Source organism: Aotus nancymaae, unplaced genomic scaffold (genome assembly GCF_030222135.1).
Source record: "Aotus nancymaae isolate 86718 unplaced genomic scaffold, 86718_ANA_hifiasm-v0.15.2.pri h1tg000003l, whole genome shotgun sequence".
NCBI lineage: Eukaryota > Metazoa > Chordata > Mammalia > Primates > Aotidae > Aotus > Aotus nancymaae.
In genome coordinates this window covers 30,382,107-30,406,979 of record NW_026988414.1, presented here as the reverse complement: position 1 = coordinate 30,406,979, position 24,873 = coordinate 30,382,107, and the positions used below count along the sequence as shown (strand labels likewise).

At 37.4% G+C, this 24,873-nt stretch overlaps 1 protein-coding gene across 3 annotated transcripts in view; it reads left to right on the top strand.

Annotated features, from left to right (window-relative positions):
• PLPPR1 (phospholipid phosphatase related 1) overlaps positions 1–24,873 on the top strand; it is a 626,458-nt gene that overhangs the window by 570,655 nt on the left and 30,930 nt on the right. For all 3 annotated transcript variants that reach the window (XM_064375977.1, XM_064375981.1, XM_064375986.1), the window contains one exon: positions 20,140–20,272. In XM_064375977.1, the coding sequence (XP_064232047.1) occupies positions 20,140–20,272 (133 nt within the window). The remainder of the gene's footprint in view (positions 1–20,139; positions 20,273–24,873) is intronic.

The window sequence follows — 24,873 nt, the reverse complement described above, 5'->3', positions numbered from 1 at the left end:
CTAGATAAACGAGGGCAAACCAAACCCAAAATGAGAAGAAATAATAAAGATCAGAGCAGAAAAAAAAAATAAAACAAAAGAAGATTGATGAAATGAAAAGTTGGTTTTTTGAAAAGATAATTGACAAACATTTAGCCAAACTAAGACAATGAGAGATGACTCAAACAAATAAAATCAGAGATTAAAAAAGAGACATTGTAACTGATACCACAGAAATTAGAAAGGTACTTAGAGACTACTATGAGCAGCTATATGCCAATAAATTGCAAAACCTAGGGGAAATAGATAAATGTTAGACATATACAACTTACCAAGATTGAACCATGAATAGATCAGTAACAAGTAATAAGATTGAAGTCCTATTAAAAAGTTTTTTAGCAAAGAAAAGCCCAGGACCTGATGGTTTCACTATTGAATTTTACCAAACATTTGAAGAAGAACTAATACCATATCTACTCAAACAATTCTGCAAAGTAGAGGAGCAACAAATACTTTCAAAGTTATTCTATGAAGTCAGTATTACCCTTGTACCAAAACCAGACAAAGACACATCCAAAAAAGGAAAAGTAGGGGGGAGGATCCAAGATGGCAAATAGGAACAGCTCCGGAGTGCAGTTCCCAGGAATAACAATGCAGAGGGTGAGTGCTCACTGCATTTCCAAACAAGTTTTCACTGCCCACAGACCAGGAGATTCCTGGGCTGAAAAATGCCATGAGTTTTCAGCACAGCTGGTGCTGTGGGTTGGCACACAGAAACTCACACAAATCTGGGCAGCCATTTCAACTGGCGCCTGGAATGCCTGGGAGACAGAGCTGTCCATTCAACTGAAAGGGAGAGCTGAGATAGGGAGCCGGGTGATCTGGCTTAGTGGGTACCACTCCCACAAAACAAGCAATCTGAAACTCTCTGGATTCACAGTTTTGCAGCAAACGCAGCTGGACCCTGGACAGTCCAGCTCAGTGGGGGGGAAAGGGCATCTGCTGCTACCAAGGCAGTCCGCTAATACCAAGGCAGTTCAGACAGCAGCTGGGAAGAGCCTGAAGCAGCTCAGCAACACCTCTGCTGGCAGACTGTGACTAGACTACTCCATGCAGGGCAGGGCATCTCTGAAAAAAGGCAGCAGCACGTCAAGAACTTATAAGTAAAGCAGACCTTCCTAGGTCAGAGCACCTGGGAAAAGAGGCAGTTATAAGTTCCACTGCAGCAGACTTAAACATGCCTGCCCAGAAGCTCTGCAAGGAACAATGGAGCTCCCAGCACAGCACTTGAGCTCCTGTAAGGGACAGACTGTCCCCTCAAGCAGCTCCCAGACCCCCATATACCCAAAGAGACACCTCATAAAGGAGAGCTCAGGCCGACATCTGGCAGGTACCCTTCTGGGATGGAGATAACAGAAGAAGAAACCAGCAGCAACTCTTACTGTTCTGCAGCCCCCATGGGTGATCCCCAGGCAAGCAGGGTCTGGAGTGGACTTCTAGCAGTCCTGCAGCAGAGGGGCTTGTTAGAAGGAAAACTAAGAAACAGAAAGAAATAGCTTCAACATCAACAAAAAGGGCGTTCACTCAGAGACCCCATCAGAAAGTCACCAACTACAAAGACCACAGGTAGACAAAGCCACTAAGATGGGAAGAAACCAGTGTAAAAAGGATGAAAACACCAAAAACCAGAAGGCCTCTCCTCATCCAAGGGATCACAACTCCTCACCAGCAAGGGATCAAAGATGGATGGAGAATGAATCTGATGAATTGACAGAAACAGGCTTCAGAAGGTGGGTATTAAACTTCTCAGAGCTAAAAGAACGTGCTAACTGAATGCAAAGAAACTGAGAACCTAGAAAAAAGGTTAGATGAGATGCTAACTAGAATAAACAGCTTAGAGAAGAATATAAATAACTTGAGGGAGCTGAAAAACACAGCACGAAAACTTCCCGCAGCATACACAAGTTTCAAGAACTGAATTGACCAAATAGAAGAAAGAATATCAGAGACTGAAGATCAATTCAATGAAATGAAATGAGAGGGCAAGATTAGAGAAAAAAGAGTGAAAAGAAATGAACAAAGCCTCCAAGAAATACGGGATTATGTGAAAAGACCTAATCTATGTTTGATAGGTGTACCTGAATGTAACAAAGAATGAATCCAAGCTGGAAAACACTCTCTAGGATATTATCCAGGAGAACTTCCCCAACCTAGCAAGGCAGGCCACCATATAAGTCCAGGAAATACAGAGAACACCACAAAGATATTCCTCAAGAAGAGCAACCCCAAGGCACAAAATCATCAGTTTCACCAGGGTTGAAATGAAGGAAAAAATGCTAAGGGCAGCCAGAGAGAAAGATCAGGTTACCCACAAAGGGAAGCCCATCAGACTCCCAGTGGATCTCTCAGCAGAAACCCTACAAGCCAGAATAGAGTGGGGGCCAATATTCAACATCCTTAAAGAAAAGAACTTTCAACCTATAATTTCATATCCAGCCAAACTAAGCTTCATAACTGAAGGAGAAATAAAATCCTTTATGGATAAGCAACTGCTGAGAGATTTTGTTACCACCAGGCCTGCCTTACAAGAGCTCCTGAAAGAAGCACTAAATAAGGAAAGGAACAACCAGTACCAGCCACTCCAAAAACATACCAGATGGTAAATGCCATCTACATAATGAAGAAAGTGTGTCAACTAACGGGCAAAGCATTCAGATAGCATCAAAATGGCAGAATCAAATTCACACATAACAATATTAACCTTAAATGTAAATGGAGTCAAAAGACACAGACTGGCAAACTGGATAAAAAGTAAAGACCCATCAGTGTGCTGTATTTAGGAAACCCATCTCACATGCAAGGATACACATAGGCTAAAAATAAAAGAATGGAGAAAGATTTATCAAGCAAATGCAGAGCAAAAAAAAAAGCAGGGGTTGCAAACCTAGTCTCTGATAAAATGGACTTTAAATGAACAAAGATCAAAAGAGACAAAGAAGGGCATTACATAATGGTAAAAGGATCAATGCATCAAGAAGAGCTAATGATCCTAAATATATATGCACCCAGTACAGGAGCACTCAGGTATATAAAGCAAATTCTTAATGACCTACAAAGAGACTTAGACTCCCACACAATAATAATGGGAGACTTTAACACTCCACTGTCAATATTAGACAGATCAATGAGACAGAACACTAACAAGGATATCCAGGACTTCAACTCAGAACTGGACCAAGTGGACCTAATAGACATCTACAGAAATCTCCACCCCAAATTCCAAGAATATACATTCTTCTCAGAACTGCATTGCACCTACTCTAAAATTGACCACATAATTGGAAGTAAATCACTCCTCAGTAAATGCAAAAGAATGGTAATCATAACAGTCTTTCAGACCACAGGGCAATCAAATCAGAACTGCACAACTTCATGGAAACTGAAAAACCTGCTCCTGAATATCGACTGGATAAACAATGAAACGAAGGCAGAAATAAAGATGTTCTTTGAAACCAACAAGAACGAAGACACAATGTACCAGAATCACTGGGACACCTTTAAAGCAGTGAATAGAGGGAAGTTTACAGCAATAAATGCCCACAAAAGAAGTGAGGAAAGATCTAAAATCAACACCCTATTGTCAAAATTGAAAGAGTAGAGGAGCAAGATCAAAAAAAACTCAAAAGCTAGCAGAAGACAAGAAATAACTGAGATCAGAGCAGAACCGAAGGAGATAGAGACACAAAAAGCCCTTCAAAAAAAAATCAATAAATCCAGGAGCTGGTTTTTTTGAAAAGATCAAAATAGACAGACCACTATCTAGATTAATAAAAAAGAAAAGAGAGAAGAATCAAATAGATGCAATAAAAAATGAAAAAGGGGATATCACCACCGATTCCACAGAAATACAAACCACCATCAGAGATTACTACAAACAACTCTATGCACATAAACCTGTAAACCTGGAAGAAATTGATAAATTCCTGGACACTTGCATCCTCCCAAGCCTAAACAAGGAAGAAGTTGAAACCTTGAACAGACCAATAACAAGGGCTGAAATTGAGGCTGCAATTAATAGCCTACCAACCAAAAAAGGCCCAGGTCCAGATGGATTCACAGCAGAATTCTACCAGACATATAAAGAGAAGTTGGTACCATTCCTTCTGAAACTATTCCAAACAATCCAAAAAGAGGGAATCCTTCCCAAATCATTTTATGAGACCAACATCATCCTGATACCAAAACCCAGCACAGACTCAACACAAAAAGAAAACTTCAGGCCAATTTCCATGATGAACACTGATGCAAAAATCTTCAATAAAATACTGGCAAACTGACTACAAAAGCATATCAAAAAGCTTATCCATCACGATCAAGTAGGATTCATCCTGGGGATGCAAGGCTGGTTCAACATATGCAAGTCTATGAACATAATTCACCACATAAACAGAACAAAAGACAAAAACCACATGATTATCTCAATAGATGCGAGAAGGCCTTCAACAAAATTCAACAGCCCTTTATGCTAAAAACTATGAATAAACTAGGTATTGAAGGAACATCTCAAAATAATAAAAGTTATTTATGACAAACCTACAGCCAATATCATACTGAATGGGCAAAAACTGGAAGCATTCCCTTTGAAATCTGACACTAGACAAGGATGCCCTCTCTCACCACTCCTGTTCAATATAGTATTGGAAGTTCTAGCCACAGCAATTAGGCAAGAAAAATAAATAAAGGATATTCAATTAGGAAAGGAGGAAGTCAAATTGTCTCTATTTGCAGAAGACGTGATTGTATATTTAGAAGACTATCATCTCAGCCGAAAATCTCCTTAAACTGATAAGCAACTTCAGCAAAGTGTCAGGATACAAAATCAATATGTAGAAATCACAAGCATTTCTATACACCAATAACAGACTAACAGAGAGCCAAATCATGAACAAACTCCCATTCACAATTGCTACAAAGAGAATAAAACACCTAGGAACACAACTAACAAAGGATGTAAAAGACCTCTTCAAGGAGAACTACAAACCACTGCTCAAGGAAATAAGAGAGGACACAAACAGATGGAGAAACATTCCATTCCCATGGTTAGGAAGAATCAATATCGTGAAAATGACCATACTGCCCAAAGTAATTTATAGATTCAATGCTATCCCCATCAAGCTACCAATGACCTTCACAGAACTGGAAAAAACCACCTTAAACCTTCATATGGAACCAATAGAGAGCCCACATAGGCAAGACAATTCTAAGCAAAAATAACAAAGCCAGAGGCATCCCACTACCTGATTTCAAACTATACTACAAGGCTACAGTAATCAAAACAGCATGGGGCTGGGCAGGGTGGCTCACGCCTATAATCCTAGCACTTTGGGAGGCCGAGGCAGGTGGATCACGAGGTCAGGAGATCGAGACCATCCTGGTCAACATGGTGAAACCTCGTCTCTACTAAAAAAATACAAAAAATTAGCTGGGCATGGTGGTGCGTGCCTGTAATCCCAGCTACTCAGGAGGCTGAGGCAGGAGAATTGCCTGAACCCAGGAGGTGGAGGTTGCAGTGAGCCAAGATCGCGCCATTGCACTCCAGCCTGGGTAACAAGAGCAAAACTCCGTCTCAAAAAAAAAAAACAAAAAAAAAAAAACAGCATGGTACTGGTACAAAAACAGAGATATAGACCAATAGAATAGAACAGAGGCCTTGGAGGCAATGCCACACATCTACAACCATCTGATCTTTGACAAACCTGACAAAAACAAACAATGGGGAAAGGATTCCCTGTTTAATAAATGGTATTGGGAAAACTGGCTAGCAGTGTGCAGAAAGCAGAAACTGGACCCCTTCCTGACACCTTACACTAAAATTAGCTCCAGATGAATTAAAGACTTAAACATAAGAACTAACACCATCAAAACCCTAGAAGAAAACCTAGGCAAAACCATTCAGAACATAGGCATAGGCAAGGACTTCATGACTAAAACACCAAAAGCATTGGCAACAAAAGCCAAAAAGAGACAAATGTTACATAATTAAACTCTAGAGCTTTTGTACAGCAAAAGAAACAATCATTAGAGTGAACCAGCAACCAACAGAATGGGAAAAAATTTTTGCAATCTACCCATCTGACCAAGGGCTAATATCCAGAATCTATTAAGAACTAAAACAGATTTATAAGAAAAAAACAAACCCATCCAAAAGTGGGAGAAGGATATGAACAGACACTTTTCAAAAGGAGACATATATGAGGCCAACAAACATATGAAAAAATGCTCATCATCACTGATTATTAGAGAAATGCAAATCAAAACCACATTGAGATACCATCTTACGCCAGTTAGAATGGCAATCATTAAAAAATCTGGAGACAACAGATGCTGGATAGGATGTGGAGAAATAGGAACACTTTTACACTGTTGGTGGGAGTGTAAACTAGTTCAACCATTGTGGAGGACAGTGTGGCACTTCCTTAAGGACCTAGAAATAGAAATTCCATTTGACCCAGCAATCCCATTACTGGGTATACACCCAAAAGATTATAAATCATTCTACCATAAAGACACGAGCACACATATGTTCACTGTGGCACTATTTACAATAGCAAAGACCTGGAACCAACCCAAATGCCCATTGACAATAGACTGGACAAGGAAAATGTGGCACATATACACCATGGAATATTATGCAGCCATAAAAAATGAGTTCGTGTCCTTTGTAGGAACATGGATGAATCTGGAAACCATCATTCTCAGCAAACTGACAGAAGAACAGAAAATCAAAAACTGCATGTTCTTATAGGAGGGTCTTGAACATTGAGAACACAGGGACACAGGGAGGGGAGCATCACATACTGGGGGTCTGTTAGTGGAGGCCAAGGGAGGGACAATGGGGGGATGACGTGGTTTGGGAGGGATTAACATAGGGAGAAATGCCAGATGTAGGTGACGGGAGGATGGAGGCAGCAAACCACATTGCCGTGTGTACCTATGCAGCAATCCTGCATGATCTGCACATGTACCCCAGAACCAAAAGTGCAATTAAAAAAAAAAAAAAGCAAATGTACAGGCCAATATCCCTGATGAACATGGGTGCAAAAATCTTCAATAGAATATTAGCAAACAGAATTCAACAACACATTAAAAAGATTATTTATCATGGCCAAGTGGGATTTGTCCCAGGGATGCAAGGATGATTCAACATATGCAAATCAATCAATGTGATACATCATATCATCAGAATAACAAAAAAAAGATCACTTCCATTAATGCTGAAAAAGTATTTCCTAAAATTCAGCATCCTTTTATTAAAAAAAAAAACCCTCATAAAACTAAGTATAGAAGAAACATACATCAACACAATAAAAGCCATGTAAAACAGACCCACAGCTAGTACTGAATGGGAAAAAACTGAAAACCTTTCCTCTAAGATCTGGAACATGATAAGGAAGCCTATTTTCGCCACAGTTATTCAGTGTAAGACTGGAAGTGCTAGCTAATCAGACAAAAAAACAATGACAGGAAAAAGTCAAATTATCCTTCCTTGCGACTATATGATCTTATATTTGGAAAAAAAAAGATTCCAAAACAACTATTAGAACTGATATATTTAATAAAGTTTCAGGATACAAAATGAACAAACAAAAAATGGTACCATTTCTATATGCCAAAAATGAACAATCTGAAAAAGAAATCAAGAAAATAATCCCATTTACAATAGCTACAAATAAAATACCTAGGAGTAAACTTAATCAAATAAGTGAACAAGCTCTACAATGAAACTATTAAACACTGGTGCAAAAAAACTGAGGACACAAAAATGGAAAGATATTTCATGTTTGTGGATGAGAAGAATATTGTTAAAATGCCCATACTACCCAAAGTGATCCACAGATTCAGGGCAATTCCTATAAAAATACCAATGATGCTCTTCAAAAAATGGGGAAAAAAATCTGACATTTATATGGCATCACAAAAGACCCAAAATAGCCAAAGCTATCTTAAGCAAAAATAACAGAACTGGAGGAATTATATTACCTGACTTCAAATTATACGGCTCAGCTATAGTAACCAATACAGCATGGTGTTGCCATGAAAACAGACATATAAACCAATGAAATAGAATAGAGAACCCAGAAATAAATCCATACATCTACAGTAAACTTATTTTTGACAAAGATGCCAAGAACATTCACTGGGGAAAGAATAGCCTCTTCAATAAGTAGTTCTGGGACAATTGGATATCCATTTGCAGAAGAATGAAATTACACCCCTACCTCTTGACTTTTAAATGGAGTAATGCTTTAAATCCAAGACTTCATATTATACAACTATTAGAAAACATTGGGGAAACTTTTTTGGACATGTGTCTGGGCAAAGATATCTTGAGTAATACCCCACAAGCACAGGCAAACAAAGCATAAATGGACAAATGAGATCACATCAAGTTAAAAAGCCTCTGCACAGAAAGCAGAAACTGGACTCCTTCCTGACACCTTACACTAAAATTAACTCCAGATGGATTAAAGACTTAAACATAAGACCTAACACCATAAAAACCCTAGAAGAAAATCTAGGCAAAACCATTCAGGACATAAACATAGGCAAGGACTTCATGACCAAAACGCCAAAAGCATTGGCAACAAAAGCCAAAATAGACAAATGGGACCTAATCAAACTCCACAGCTTCTGCACAGCAAAAGAAACAGTCATTAGAGTGAATCGCAACCAACAGAATGGAAAAAAAAATTTTGCAGCTTACCCATCTGACAAAGGGCTGATATCTAGAATTTACAGAGAACTAAAACAGATTTACAAGAAAAAAACAAACAAGCCCATTCAAAAGTGGGCAAAGGATACGAACAGACACTTTACAAAAGACGACATACATGAGGCCAACAAACATGAAAAAATGCTCATCACCACTGGTCATTAGAGAAATGCAAATCAAAACTACATTGAGATACCATCTCACGCCAGTTAGAATGGTGATCATTAAAAAATCTGGAGACAACAGATGCTGGAGAGGATGTGGAGAAATAGGAACACTTTTACATTGTTGGTGGGAGTGTAAATTAGTTCAACCACTGTGGAAGACAGTGTGGCGATACCTCAAGGACCTAGAAATAGAAATTCCATTTGACCCAGCAATCCCATTACTGGGTATATATCCAAAGGATTATAAATCGTTCTACTATAAGGACACATGCACACGAATGTTCATTGCAGCACAGTTTACAATAGCAAAGACCTGGAACCAACCCAAATGCCCATCGATGATAGACTGGACAGGGAAAATGTGGCACATATACACCATGGAATATTATGCAGCCATAAAAAACGATGAGTTCGCGTCCTTTGTAGAGACATGGATGAACCTGTAAACCATCATTCTCAGCAAACTGACACAAGAACAGAAAATCAAACACCACATGTTCTCACTCATAGGCAGGTGTTGAACAGTGAGAACACATGGACACAGGGAGGGGAGTACTACACATTGGGGTCTGTAGGGGGGAAAATAGGGGAGGGACAGCGGCGGGTGGGGAGTTGGGGAGAGATAGCATGGGGAGAAATGTCAGATATAGGTGAAGGGGAGGAAGGCAGCAAATCACACTGCCACGTGTGTACCTTTGCAACAATCTTGCATGTTCTTCACATGTACCCCAAAACCTAAAATGCAATTTAAAAAAAGCCTCTACACAGCAAAAGAGAAAGTCAAAAAAGAGAAGAGACAATTCATAGAATGGGAGAAAATATCTGCAAACTATCCATATAGCAGGGGATTAATAACCAGAATATACAGCTCAAACAACTCAATAGGAAAAAGAAATACAATAATCTGATTAAGAAATCTGATTAAAACATGGGCATAATATCTGCATAGCCATTTCTCAAAGAAGACATACAAGTGGTAAACAGGTACATGCAAAAATGCTCAACACTATTGATTATCAAACAAATGAAACTGCAAGATATCATCTCTTCTGATAGAAAATCAGTAAGGAAACATCAGACTTAAACTACATTCTAGAACAAATGGACCTAGCAAGCATATATAAATATTTTATTATCCAACAGCTGCAGAATACACATTCTTCTCTAGTGCACATGGAACATTCTCTTGGGTAGATTGTATGTTAGGCCACAAGACAAATGTTAACAAATTTAAGAAGATTAAAATCAAATCAAGTATCATTTCTGACCACAATGGCATAAAGCTAAATAATGGGAGATACTTTAGAAAATTCGTGAAGCCATAGAAATGAAACAACATGCTCTCGAACAACCAATGAGTCAATGAAAAATTAAAAGACAAATTTAAATATTTCTTGAGAAAAATGATAATGGAAACAACATATCAGAATTTATGGGATACAGCAAAAGCAGTTATAAGTGAGAATTTTATACCAATAAATGTTCACATTATAAAAGAAGAGGGATCTCAAATGAATAATTCATAATCTCAAATAATCTAACGTTGTACCTTAGGGAACTAGATCATCCTGATAGAAAATCAATAAGGAAATAATAGACTTAAACTACATTCCAAAACAAAAGTAAGATAAAGCCTAAACTTAGTAGAAAAAAAATAAGAAAAAGTAGAGATTAGAAAACAATAGAGAAGAACAAAATGAAGAGTTGCTTGTTTGAAAATGTAGACTAAATTGACAAACCTTTAGACTAAGAAAAAAGAGAAGATTCAAAGATTCAAAATCAGAGATGAGAAAGGAAACATTACAACTGATAGTACAGGAATAGGATCAGATTAGACTATTATGAACAATGATACACCAACAAATTGGATAACCTAGAAGAAGCAGATAAGTTTCTGGATGTACACACCCTACTAAGATTGAATCATGAAGAAATAGAAATGCCAAACAAACTAATAAGAAGTTAGGAGATTAAATCAGTAATATACAATCTCCCAGCAAAGAAAAGCCCAGGAGCTGACAGCTTTGCTGTTGAATTCTACCAAACATTTAAAGTAAAACTGGTACCAAACCTTTTCTAACTCTCTCCCAAAAAAGTTGAAAGGGAAGGACTACTTCCAAACTCATTTCACAAAGCCAGCATTACCCTAATACCAAAGCCAGAGAAGGACACAACAACAACAATACAGGTCAATATTCCTGATGAACATAGATACAAAAATCCTTGAAAAACCCTAACAAACTGAACTTAACAGCACATTTAAAAAGACCATTTACCATGATCATGTGGGATTCATCTTAATGGTGCCAGTATGGTTCAACATACACAAATCAATAAATGTAGTACATCACTTTAATAGAATGAGGAACAAAAACCATATGATTATTTCAATAAATGCAAAAAAAGAAGCATTTGACAAAATTCAATTATTCTTTCATTATTAAAAATACCCTCAACAAATTAGGTATAAAGAAATGTAACTCAATACGATAAAGGTCATATGTGGTAAACCCACGGCTAAACTCATATTCAATGAGGAAAAGTTGAAAGTTTTTTTCTCTAAGATGTGGAGTAAGACAAGGGTTACTCTGACCACTTCTATTCAACATAGTACTAAAAGTCCTAGCCAGAGCAATCTGTCAAGAGAAAGAAAGAAAACACATTCAAATTGGAAGCAAAAACTTTAAATTGTCCTTGTTCACATATGACATACTACATATAGAAAACTTTGAAGATTCTACTGAAAAAAGCTGTTAGAATAAACTAGTTTGGTAAAGTTGCAGGATATAAAACAAAATACAAAAATAAGTAACATTTCTATATATTAACTGTAAGCTATCTGAAAAAATGTTTAAATAATAATCCTATTTATAGTAGCTACAAAAAATACTTAGGAATAAATTTATATAAAGAGATGAAAAGTCTCTACAATGAAAACTATAAAATATTGATGAAAGAAATTGAAGAAGATAAAATGGAAAGATATTCTATGTTCATGGATTGGAAGAATTAATACTGTTAAAATGTTTAAAACTACCAGAAGCAATCTACAGATTCAACTCAATTGCTACCAAAATATCAATGACATCCTTTTTTTTTTTATAGTGATGGTATCTCACTATGTTGACCAGACTAATCTTGAACTCCTGGCCTCAAGTAATCCTCCCATCTCAGCCTCCCAAAGTGTTAGAATTACAGGCGTGAGCCACCACACCCAGCTATCAATGACATTTTTCACAGGATAGAAAAAACAATCCTAAAAGTCATATGGAAACAAAAAAGACCTAGAATAGTCAAAAGCAATCCTGAGCAAAAAGAACAAATCTGGAGACATTACACCGCCTGACTTCAAAATATACTACAAGGCTATAGTCACCAAAACAACATGGTACTGGAATATAAAGAAAGACCAATGGAATAGAAGAGAACCCAGAAATAAATCCACACATTTATAGCCAACTGATTTTCAATGAAGGTCTTAAGCACACACAATGGGGAAAGAACAGTCCATTAATAAATTGTGTTGGGAAAACTGGCTATCCATATGCAGAAAAGCAAAATTAAGCCTTTATTTCACACCATATACAAAAATCAACTCAAAATGGATTCAATGCTTAATTGTAATATCTAAAACTATGAGATCTTACATAGGAGAAAAACTTCATGACATACGTCTGGGCAATGATTTTCTGGATATGACCCCAAAGCACAGGCAACAAAAGTAAAAATAGACAAATGGGATTACATAAACTAAAATGCTTCTGCACAGTGAAGAAAACAATCAACAAAGTGAAGAGACAGCCTACAGAATAAGAAAATGTATTTGTAAACCATGTGTCTAATAAGGGTTAATATCTAAAATATAAGGAATTCCAACAACTCAATAGCAAGACAGCAAATATCCCAATTTAAAAATGAAGAAAAGGCCTAAATAGACAAAAAGAGGACAAATGGCCAACAAATATATGAAAAAAATGCTCAATATCACTAATCATCAGAGACATGCAAATTAAAACCACACTGAGATAAAATTACACCCCTGTTAGAATAGCTATTATCAAAAGATGAAAGATAAGTGTTGGTGAGAATATGGAGAAAAGGGAACCCTTGCACATTGCTGGTGGAAATGTAAATTAGTATAGCCATTATAAGAATCCATATGGAGGTTTCTCAAAAAGTTAAAAATAGAATTCCCATATGATCTAGTAGCAGTATATATACCACTACTGGGTGTATATATTAAAAAAATGAAATAAGTCTATCGAAGAGAGATCTGCACTGCTATATTCATTGCAGCATTATTCCCAGTAGCCAAGATATGGAATCTGCCTGTGTCCAGCAGTGGATGGATAATTTAAAAAAGTGATATATATACACTATGAAATATATTCCAGCCATTAAAAAGGAAATTCTGTCATTTGTGACAAAATGGATACACCTGGAGGACATTACGTTAAGTGAAATAATCCAGGCACAGAAAGACAAATACTGCATGATCTCACTTATATGTGGAATCTACAAAAGTTGATCTCATAGGAGGAATAAGTTCCAAGAGATCTATTACATAATACTGTGACTATAATAAAACATATTCTTGAAAAATGCTGAGTGAATATTGTTTGCACTACAAAAATAATAACTATGTAAGGTAATGCATCTGTTAATTAGCTAGATTTATTCATATCACAATGTACATATACTTTAATGCATCAAGTTTACTCAATAAATACCTACAATTTTATCTATTGAATTTTAAAACATAAAATTTATGAAGAAACACAGCCTAAAAGATAATATGCCAAACTGATCCACTGTGTTTCATGGTTATTTTGTTTATATTTGCATTTCCATATTCAGAAGATAACTTTATCAAGATAGAACAGTTATCTTCATTATTTAAAGTGTAGACACTATCATCTAAAGGTCATGTGTCCGTTGGGATTATGAAAAATGTACCAATGAAATCCATTTGCATTGCCAATCTAGTTTGGCTTTGATCATTTCTCACTGGACCATTTCTCATTTGCCATGGGTGCTACGGTGTTTGTTATCCAACAATCAGAAAGACCAAAATTAGGCAAGTCTGAACACATGGAGAGCCCCACATGACCCAGATGCTCTCTCAGCAGAGTAATAGATTGAGGCAGAGTGATGTGGCAAAGGTACAGATGGAGGATCCCCGCTATTGCCAAAACCAGAGTCACAAGTCTGCCATGGTGAGCACACCAACATCCAATGTGGGCTGAAGGCTTGGCATAAAGAAGAAAGACCCCTTACCTTCCTGCCTTCTTTCTCTCTCTTCAAGCAGAATTGGGCCCTGTATGAGACCATGGGACCCAGTGAATGGACCGTCTTTTGTTTCAGCAAAACACAGGAAAATGAACATCTCTGAAACCTACTCATTTGCATGTGAGAATTGGATTGTTTCATAAGCACGTTTTATGTTCATCACACTTTTAACTGAAAACCAGGAATATCTTACTATTTTTAATTATAAAATTACCCACTTCTTCCCTCCCTATACTTCTTACGCAAACATTATCACTTAAAATAATCCAGGCATTACACCAATAACTACACTATATATACCCTTGCTCTGCTTTTTTTTTATGCTCCATACCTCATTTGCTATTTGACTGTTGTTGGCTGACAGTAATAATCCTTATACCACTTCTCACTTTTGACATGAGAGTATTAGGACATTTTACTTATGAATTTGAGTCCCAACTCTTTTTCATAAGTTCTGTTTAGCCTGTTATACTTTGGTGTGCTTTTGTTTAGATCTGTGTGTGTACACACTTGTGTGTTTTAATGAAGATAGGCTGTGTGTAAATTTTGTCACTATCTTGTTTTTTCTCCTTTGTGTAAGTATTGAAAAGTATCAGTGAATGGAGAATTTCTAGAATTTGTACTTCTTTTCTGTAGAGTAATAAATGGGCTTCTGAAATAACTGAAACAAGCAATGCTTTTTTCTTATTATCTCATGTGTTTGTCACTCTCCCATCTCCTAATTTTTTAATCATGTGTGATTTCATGACATTTTCAAAGGGTGAAAAAAAGATCTTTCCTACTCTTTTACACAGTCAACACAACACTTCTAACCCAGATGTTGATATATTTCCCTCGCACACAAAGCAGTTCTCCAACTGGTGTCCTTTAATTCAACTCAGTTCTGACACTATCTACCTGGAATTGGTGTCAGATTCTATAGATTGAGGATTTGGCCTTACAAGACTGCCTCTATTTCTAATGCCACTTGCAAGTAATGATCTGTCACCTGTAGTTTTAACCAACCAGCTATAAACTGGGGTTCCCACGACCCCCTCCACTGGTTCCATTAATTTGCAAAACAACTCACAGAACTCAGGGAAACACTTTGCTAACACCCATTTATTATAAAGGATGTTACAAAGGACTCAGATAAACAGCCATATGGAAGAGATGGAGAGATCAAAGTATGTGGGAAGGGGCACAAAGCATCCATGGCCTCTCAGGGCACACCACCCTGTGGGTACCTCCCTATGTTTGTCAGTGCAGAACTTTCCTGAACCCAGTCCATCTGGGGTTTTAATGGAGGCTTCATTATGTAAACACATTAATGAAAGCACTGGCTACTGGTTATTGACTCAGCCTTGAGCCCCTTCTGTTTTCCCCAGAGTTGAGAGTGGGGCTGAAAGTTCCAACCCTCTAATCACATGGTTGGTTCCCCTGGCAACCAGCCCCACCCTTAGGCTACCCAGGAGCTCACCAGTTGTCTCATTAAGAACAAAAGATGCTCCAATCACATAGGAAATTACAAAGACCTTAGGAACTCTGTCTCAGGAACTGGGGACAGAAACCTATATGTATACGCTTCTTATATCACATTATGATTTGTTTGCATTTTCCTACTATGTACCTGTCATGTCTGTGTCTCCAGTACTGGTACAATGCCAGGCACAGAGTGGGTGTTCCCATCCCCCAAATTGTTGAACACTAATTGAATAAATATGTAAATTTAGTATAAAAGAGTTTATATTTATTCTGATTTTTATTTATTCTTAAGCAATACAGCAAGAATTCTGCGATTTCTGTACGTAGTGCAATTTTCCTCAAGTGTTCATCTTCAGGACAATTAAAGTTGGAATGTTCTATCCAAAAGTAAATCCTTTAAGGATTCAATATGGTATTTATTTTCACTTCCAAGATTAGGCTACAGAATACAACAAAAACAGATATTGTCCTTACTATATACCAGGTTCTGTTCTAGGCATTATATAAGGAAAGACAAAAGTTCTGCCCTTGAAGACATCACAGAGAAATGGAGAGACATACAAACAATAATCCCATTCTTTGGGTAGATGTCGGGCTAGCCATCTCTATAGTGCACTACGGTAGTGACAGGACAGCCTCTTAATTTTCCTACAGGGCCTGACCAAAGCTTCCCCACTAAGGCAATCACATTTTCATTAGGTCTGAAAAGTAATAGAAATCATTTGTGCTTCTTTTAAGTCTGCTTCATTAAACCTATCATCTAAAGGACCTTCATTAACTTGATACACTTATTTCATTCAACATTGAGTAACTACTGTGTAACTTTACACCGGTATTGGCTTAGTATGCAACCAAGAGTAAGACAAGTAGGACATCCCATAACCAAACAATAATAATATGTAATTATTTGTGATAAGAGCTAGAAACAAGAAACACAAGGTAAGAAATTCATGTATAATTAGAATACTAATCTAGTCTGCAAAACCAGGGAAAGCTCCCTCAAGGAAATACTACTTCATTTATCCAATCATGTGTGAATTTATCCCCATCTGTTCACTGAGATGAAAAATGGTAGTGTAGTACCATCATATATATTAGGGACAAACAAAGCCCTTGGCACCTTATTTTGGCAGAGATGGGTCTTGTGCGAAAAGAGAGAGGGCTGAGTTCCAGAAGCTATTCAAATATTTTTATATGGTAGAGCATCAATGCATTGTTAATTCCAAGGGATATTAGGCACAGAATATTTCTAACTCTGTACAACCATAGACACCTCCTCCCAAGGTGATCCATGCTGGGTCATTGTTTGCCTGTATGACTCAATTCTATTTTTCCCACCTACTTTCCACCCCAGTTCTTACTTGTTTGGCTCCCTCTGTACCAGTGCCAAGCCATTTTCCCACCTGCAACCCACCTAGGCCTTACTTCTGTCTTGTACCTCACTGGCCCTTCCTTGTGGATGTCTCTCTGATTCAGCTGATAATACCATGGTACCATGTGTTATTCCACACATCTGTCCTATCTCTGCTGAGACTGAGGCTGATGCTGAACCCCAAGGACTTCTTGTGACGTTTAAAGTGTGACAGAGCTGTAAAGCAAGATCTTCATATCTAAAAGCTAAAGACTATTTTGTTCAGTTAAAAAAAAATTTGGCCAAGATGTGGTCATAGTAAATTTATAGCTAGACTAAATATAATTACTAAAGTTTTAAAAACACCATTCTATCAAAATAAAGTAGCTTATGACTGTTACAATCATCTTAGCCTGTATATTGAGTGACTTTTCTATTTTTCATTGGTTTTTCTGTTTTTTTCTCCCTTCCCCATTTGTTCTCTAATGTCAATTTAAACCAGCACTGTCCATTTCAAGGTGACATCATCCAGACTTAGGACATCTCCAGGGAAGTTGGTCATGAATTAAGGAGAACTCCAAAAGCCTTGCTGAGCTACCGAGATGCCAAGGGCCTTGTTGCCTGTAAGAGCAAGAATCTTTTAAGCCACATAAAATGTTCAGTCTACTTTTCTTCCCTTTTAAATAAAATTCGAATTAAAGTTCTTTTTAAAAAAGAGAAGGAACCAATCACATTTCAGATTCTAGGCAAGGGTAGGAGCAAAAATACAAATATTAATGACCCTCAACTGGATGAACTCAGTGTTTTTAAGATAGACTGAGGTTTTCCATGTCATGGATAAGAACCATGATAGATGTCTGGATCAAGTGCTCTTGGCAGAGGAGGCAAAAGGCCCTCCTGTAAATAAAGATGGCATCTTTTACATATATAACAAGCAACAGAGTCTCCTAGCCATGAGATCCATTTGGCATTAGGGATGAAAACTGACTTTCCTAGAGGAGAGAAATCTCCTTCTGCCCAGGAGCCTTGGCTTCTTAGCACTTTGTCCTTGGAATGTGTATAAAACCTAATCTGATTTTATAAAATCTTTGTATGTGTTCTTTAGTAGATTATATACTCATGGAGGTTATAAGTCTTTTATTCATCTTGGAATCTGCCTCCCCAGTGATATTACAAAGTGCTTTGTAATGATAGTAGTAATAATGATGATGACAATGTGAATACAGTTGTAATTGTTTTCACAACTTTACCCTCTTACATAATGCAGTACATAGTATAGTGCTGTTCTAAGCAATTCATGCACATGCATATATGTGTATATATTTATTAAACCTATAAACAGACATTGTTATCCTGTTTATACAGATAAGATAACTGAGGCATAGAAAGGTTAATTTGTTCAAGGTTATCAGAACTAATAAATCACAAACCCCAGCTTTGAGGCCAAGAAACCCAGGCCTCAGAGTTCTTCCTCTTAACCAGTGTACTTGTCCATAGTAATGAATTGATAAAAATATTTCTTGAATTTTTACTTAATATTGAGGACAGAGAAAACAAAGCATGTAAAATTCAGTATGTTCTAAATGCTCAAAGATTCATATGCTCTTAAAGTTTGAGGTAGAACACTGTAGTCGAAATAGAACTATAGGCCACATTCTAGAGATGTTTCAGATATTATCTAACTTTGTGTGTCCAAGTTCCTGAAACCCGTAAAGGAAGGAACAACATGACAAGTGATTCCAGTTTTGAAATTTTATACTTTTTAATTTGTTACCCATGTGCTTTTTGTTATGCCATCGTCTTTATCCATCTAAACAGATATTCCAGCATGACAGGAAAAATATAAGGTATGGGAATTAAGACTGATAAATTTTCTCTAAAATCACAGGTCATCTGTGAGATCATGTTCTTCTGGGGAAATGTTAAAATTAGGGTTAGGAAAATCAAAATGGCATATGAATGGTGGGTATCCAGTTGACGTGTATACTAATTCCAGTGACCCCATGCACCATTCATATGCTTTGGAGGATAAATTACCTAAGCTTGCTGAACTTTCACTCCTCAACAGTAAAGCTAGGATAATTATGCTTACAGGAGGGATTCTGTGAGCATGAAAATACTATACTGAAGTGCCTAATCAGGTATTCAATAGATGATGATAATTAACCTTTTACTCTTCCTTGATGAGTCTCAGTTTTCAGTTGTGGCAGTACCAGTGTTCACAAAAACTTGTCTCCTGCCAATTTCTTGTTTTAAATGGGAATACAATGTGCTGGGTGCTATAGGGTAATAAAGAATTATTAAGATGTAGTCCTTGCTATTAGGGGACTTCGAATCTACATAAAGGCATTATGATTTAAAGGGCAACACATATATTTATTAGTTTAAGTTAACAAGAGAGAGATAGGTAGTATAATAAAGAAGGGATAGTCAACCAGTTTGGGGTAGGAGAAATGTATCTGAGGCAAATATGATCAAATAAGAATTTTGAATGTAAATAATCATAATGCCACATAATAAAGTAATGCAGTTAAGTCCTCACTTAACGTTGTGGATAGGTTATTTGGAAACTGCAAGTTTAAGCAAAACAACATGCTATATAACAAAACAAACTGTGCCATAGACTAATTGATATAAACAAGAGTTAAATTCTTACAGCATACAGTATGTCATTTCACTTCTAGTTCCAGTTTTCAAGAACCTACTGATGTTAAATGAGCTCTTACTGTAACCTCTTGTGATGTGTGTATATAACGCCTTCTTGGGCACACTGGCTGTCTGAATCGTTCCTCATTGCAACTCACAAAGAAAGTTAAAAAAGAATTCAATACCAGCATGAACCTTGTCATAAATTCTGTTACAATTTATTACTTCAATTTGTTTCCATGTGACCTTAGAATTTAACATTATAAACTGAAACTTTATCTGAAATGATTATCACTTTCTCTAATTCTTTTGAAGTATTAAATACAAACTACTATCTAATTCACCATCTCTCCAATGTATCTTTTAAAAGGATTGTGGGTCCTTAACAGTTTTGTTTTGTTATTAAAGCCATGGGCCCCTCTTATCAAACAGATCTCCAACTTGATGTTTCTTAAAAATTCCTTCCCTAGATTTTTATTGGTGAGATATCCATGTATTTCATAAAATCAACAAGAGAATCCCTGATTGCTCAGGAGAAAACAATTCTGACCGGAGAATGCTGTTACCTGAACCCCTTACTTCGAAGGATCATAAGATTCACAGGTGAGTACAAGACCTTGCTGAACTAAGCTCTCACACATAGGTAAAATTACTAAAGGCAAACACTTGATAAAATAAACTATGTATCAACATTAAAAGCAAGGGCTGCTTTGGAGATTTTCTATGAAGTGCAGAAATTGAGCCTGATCCTACTGCCACATCAAATTTTTTACCCTTGAAGTGGTACTTCTTAAATTGTCTTATAAATGATTTCAACTGATTTTCCCCCCACACAGCAGTTATCCAAGACTTCCCTGGACATAGGTTTTAATATTGGCTGGATATTGCTATATATCTTTTAGCAGAGTCAGGCAAAAGATTGGGTGGCAGGGGGCGCAGCAGGGGATACCAATAAAATAAATTTAGAAATAGTCAAACTTCCTGACAGAGATTTCCAATCCAGTAATTTTTTTATGCAGGGAATTTAACAAACAGTTGGAAATCTTATCCATTAGATTCTTGAAAATAATGCCTTTCCAAAGTTGGAAAACAAATACTTTTATTAGTGTTCATGACATGGAATAATGAAGGCATATTCTACATTCCTCCTCCTGGGACTTTTATGAAAACTCCTGAGGTGCTAGTGATTAATGATTACAGATAGAGGAATAAATGTGTATGGGTACAGGTAGCAGTAGAGGTCTTACAAAGTTCCTACACATTAAGTACTCCATAAATGATAACTATTAACAGTTTTCTAATAAGATCCTACAAATACCTACTGACCAGATTTTTAAGGGAGCCATGATACCATTTAGAACAAGAGAACTGACAACTGAGAAAGTGAGGGTCAGAATACAGCATGCTCTTAACAAGCCTTTCGGTAATCCTTAATCTTTTTTTCCTGTTGTAGGAAAGGGTTGCATTTCTTCAACTTATAAGCAAATGATCACATCAAAATCAAATATGCAATAACTTATCCGGTTGGAGTCGATATGAAAGAAATAGTGCAGTGGGAAACCTAAGAAAATCTAATTTAAAAGAAGTAACTCTTAACATTAAAACTGTCTCAGGTATTTGATGGTATTTGCAGAATAAAAGTTTTTGCAGACTATGGAAGTTTGCAATTGGCTTATCAGGTATACCCTGATCAATATGATACCACTACTGTTTAGTTCACTCATTCCAAACAATGGTTCCTTCCAAAGATGTCCAAAGTTTGATCACTTCCCAGAGGGGCAAGATAAGAGATCATCAAAGGGAAATGAGGAGAGAAGAGAATAGTACACAGAACTAGACATTTTACATAAATTATTTCATTTAATCTACCCAAAACTCTGTAAGATATTTTATGTTTTAGACAAAGTATTGCTCTGTCCTCAGGCTGGAGTGCAGTGGCACAATCTCAGCTCACTGCAACTTCTGTCTACCAGGTTCAAGCGATTCTTTCTCAACCTTCTGAGTAGCTGGGATTACAGATGCCTGCCACAAGGCTGGCTAATTTTTGTATTTTTAGTAGAGAACGTGGTTTTGCCATGTTGACCAGGCTGGTCTTAAACTCCCGACCTCAGGTGATCCACTTGTCTCAGCCTCCCAAACTGCTGGGATTACATGCATGAGCCACTGTGCCCAGCCCCTAGAAGGTATTTTACAGTCCTAGTTGTACATATGAAGAATGTTGACAGGAAATGGGGTAAAGTAACTTTTCCAAAGTAGTATTGCATGCACACATGTACATAATGTGATTCAGGCAAGAATTTATGACCACTGTCTAATCTGCTTCCTGTACACATAATTAAAGCAAGTTATCTAAAGTAGAGATTTATTACAATTAAATTGGAATACCTTTAACAGTCAGTTATTTCCTTAGGCAAACAAAAATTATACCCTTTGTGACCCACACACCTGGAGCAGGGTCCAAGGAATAGAAATTTTGACTGGCACTTGTCATTTATATAGACCTGTATGCATTGATAGCACAAGTCTCTGTTCATTGAGGGATGCCAGAAGAGCCCTATCATCCAGGAACCAGTCCTCCAGATTTTATGTTGTGTCTGAAACTCCCACTTGAGACACCGCATCAGAGTGAGGCATGGTTCAGGAAGACCACTGTTAAAGTAGAAATTTGTCACCCTGGAGGAGCATCAAATTCCCATTTATAATCAATGACACATCAGACCATTTGGGTCTATCGTAAGCTAATGGAGATCTAGACCTTGGGAGGATAAGTCAGAGACATTCAAATAAGGGGAGTTAGAGTTCTGCATCATAAGATTCTGCTGCTAAGGAAGGGAAGTTAGAGCAGAGAGACAGTCCACAGGTAACATGTAACCTTTGGAGAATTAGAGGAAACAGCATTGAAAGGCAAGGAGGATTGATGAGTTTTGAGGAAAAAAAAAAAAAAAGCACTTGCTTCATGCTTTCCCTCTTTTGTTTTTTATGACACTAGGACCCACCCAGTTGCTCAAGTAAAAAACTTGAGAGACACTTTACACCATTGGAACTTGTTAGAAATGCTGATTCTTAGGCCTCATTCCATACCTGCTAAATCAGAAAATATGGGGATCAAGTCTCATTATATGTATTTTCACAAGTCATTCAAGTGATTCTGATGCATCTAAAGTTTGAGAACCATTGGTTTAGGCAATTAGAAATTCTTGTCTCCCTACATCTTGTTTTGCAGTTTCATTGCATTCACCCCAGCCCCACAAAGCTACTATCTATTGACCATTTTGTAGCTATTGATCTTTTTGAAGAAAAATATGAGTAAGTCAATTCTCTGCTTAAAACCTTTCAATGGATTCCTAGTGTTCTTAACATAGTCTACAGAGCCCTTCACAATCTGAGGTCCTCACATGTCTCCATCCTCATCTGGAGCCACTCCTTCATGAGGACTTCTTCCATAAGGTTAAAGGGCTTCACATGCCCTCCGAAGGAGAAAGTGTGATGCCTTGCCTCAGTACCTGTGTATGTGCTGCACCATCAGCCTAGAATCTTCTGTTGCCACCCCTTCACTTTTAAAGCTGGCCAAACCCTACTCATCTTCATAATGCTGTAACATTACCTGTTTACCAATCCCAACAACTAGTTGTCTTCTAGGCCTCCACTAAGCCTTGCACCTACATCTGTTATAGGCACTTCTCATATTACTATAATTACTTAAATCTGTTACTCCTATTAATTTGTGATCCCTTGGAGAGCAGAAGTTGTATATTTTTCATTCTGTGTGAACAACATAGTTGTTAGACAAGCAAAGTATGTGGCACACAGGTTACCAAAAAAATGATTTTTGAGAGGTGACATGCTTTGGCTTTGTGTCCCCACCCAAATCTCATCTTGAATTGTACTCCCATAATTCCCATGTGTTATGGGAAGGACCCGATAGGAGATAATTTGAATCATGGGGGCAGTTTCCCCCATACTGTTCTCATGGTAGTAAATAAGTCTCACAAGATTTGATGGTTTTATTGGGAGTTTCTGCTTTTGCATCTTCCTATTTTTCTCTTTGCCTACTGCCATCCATGTAAGATGTGGCTTGCTCCTCCTTGCCTTCTGCCATGATCGTGAGGGTTCCCCAGCCACACGGAACTGTGTGTTCTTTGTTCAATCTCTTTCCTTTTTAAATTGCCCAGCCTCAGGTATGTCTTTATCAGCAGGGTGAAAATGGACTGATACAAGAGGGAACCTCAGAGGAGGGTGAGTGTAGAGCAAAGATAAACTTCGTTAAATCACAGATTTGCCTAAAACTAGCTTCATAAATGCTGATTCTTAAATATTAATTTGCCTTCTGTTTAATTAACTTTATTACTACTTTCAGCTTAGTCCTAGGAAATTAAAGTAAATAAATAATTTCTAAGAGAAAACCAGAGAAGTCTGCTCTGACTTTTCATGAATGAGGGGTGAAGGAATGGATCTGTTTATCTTGAGAAGGGTAACTTACTCTATGTATATGTGATTTTTTTTTTTCATAAGAAAGTGTACTACTTAAAGACTCTTTAAATGGAAATGTTTCTTTGGAAAAAATTAGAGTAAAATAAGGTAGTTATCAAAATATACTAGAAAAACTTATTTTGAAGAGCTTAACAGTCTTTTTTTCTAGCCCCAAAGCTACCAGAAATAGAAATTCCATTTGACCCAGCAATCCCATTACTGGGTATATATCCAAAGGATTATAAATTGCTCTATTATAAAGACACATGCACACGAATGTTCATTGTGGCACTGTTTACAATAGAAAAGACCTGGAACCAACCCAAATGCCCATTGATGATAGACTGGACAAGGAAAATGTGGCACATATACACCATGGAATACTAGGCACCCATAAAAAACGATGAGTTCATGTCCTTTGTAGGAGTATGGATGAACCTGGAAACCATCATTCTCAGCAAACTGACACAAGAACAGAAAATCAAACACTGCATGTTCTCACTTATAGGTGGATGTTGAACAATGAGAACGCATGGACACAAGGAGGGGAGCGTCACACACTGGGGTCTGTTGGGGACTAGGGGAGGGACAGTGGGGGGTAGGGAGGTCAGGGAGGGATAACATGGAGAGAAATGCCAGATATAGGTGATGGGGGAATGGAGGCAGCAAACTACACTGCCATGTATGTACCTAAGCAACAATCCTGCATGTTCTGCACACGTACCCCAAAACCT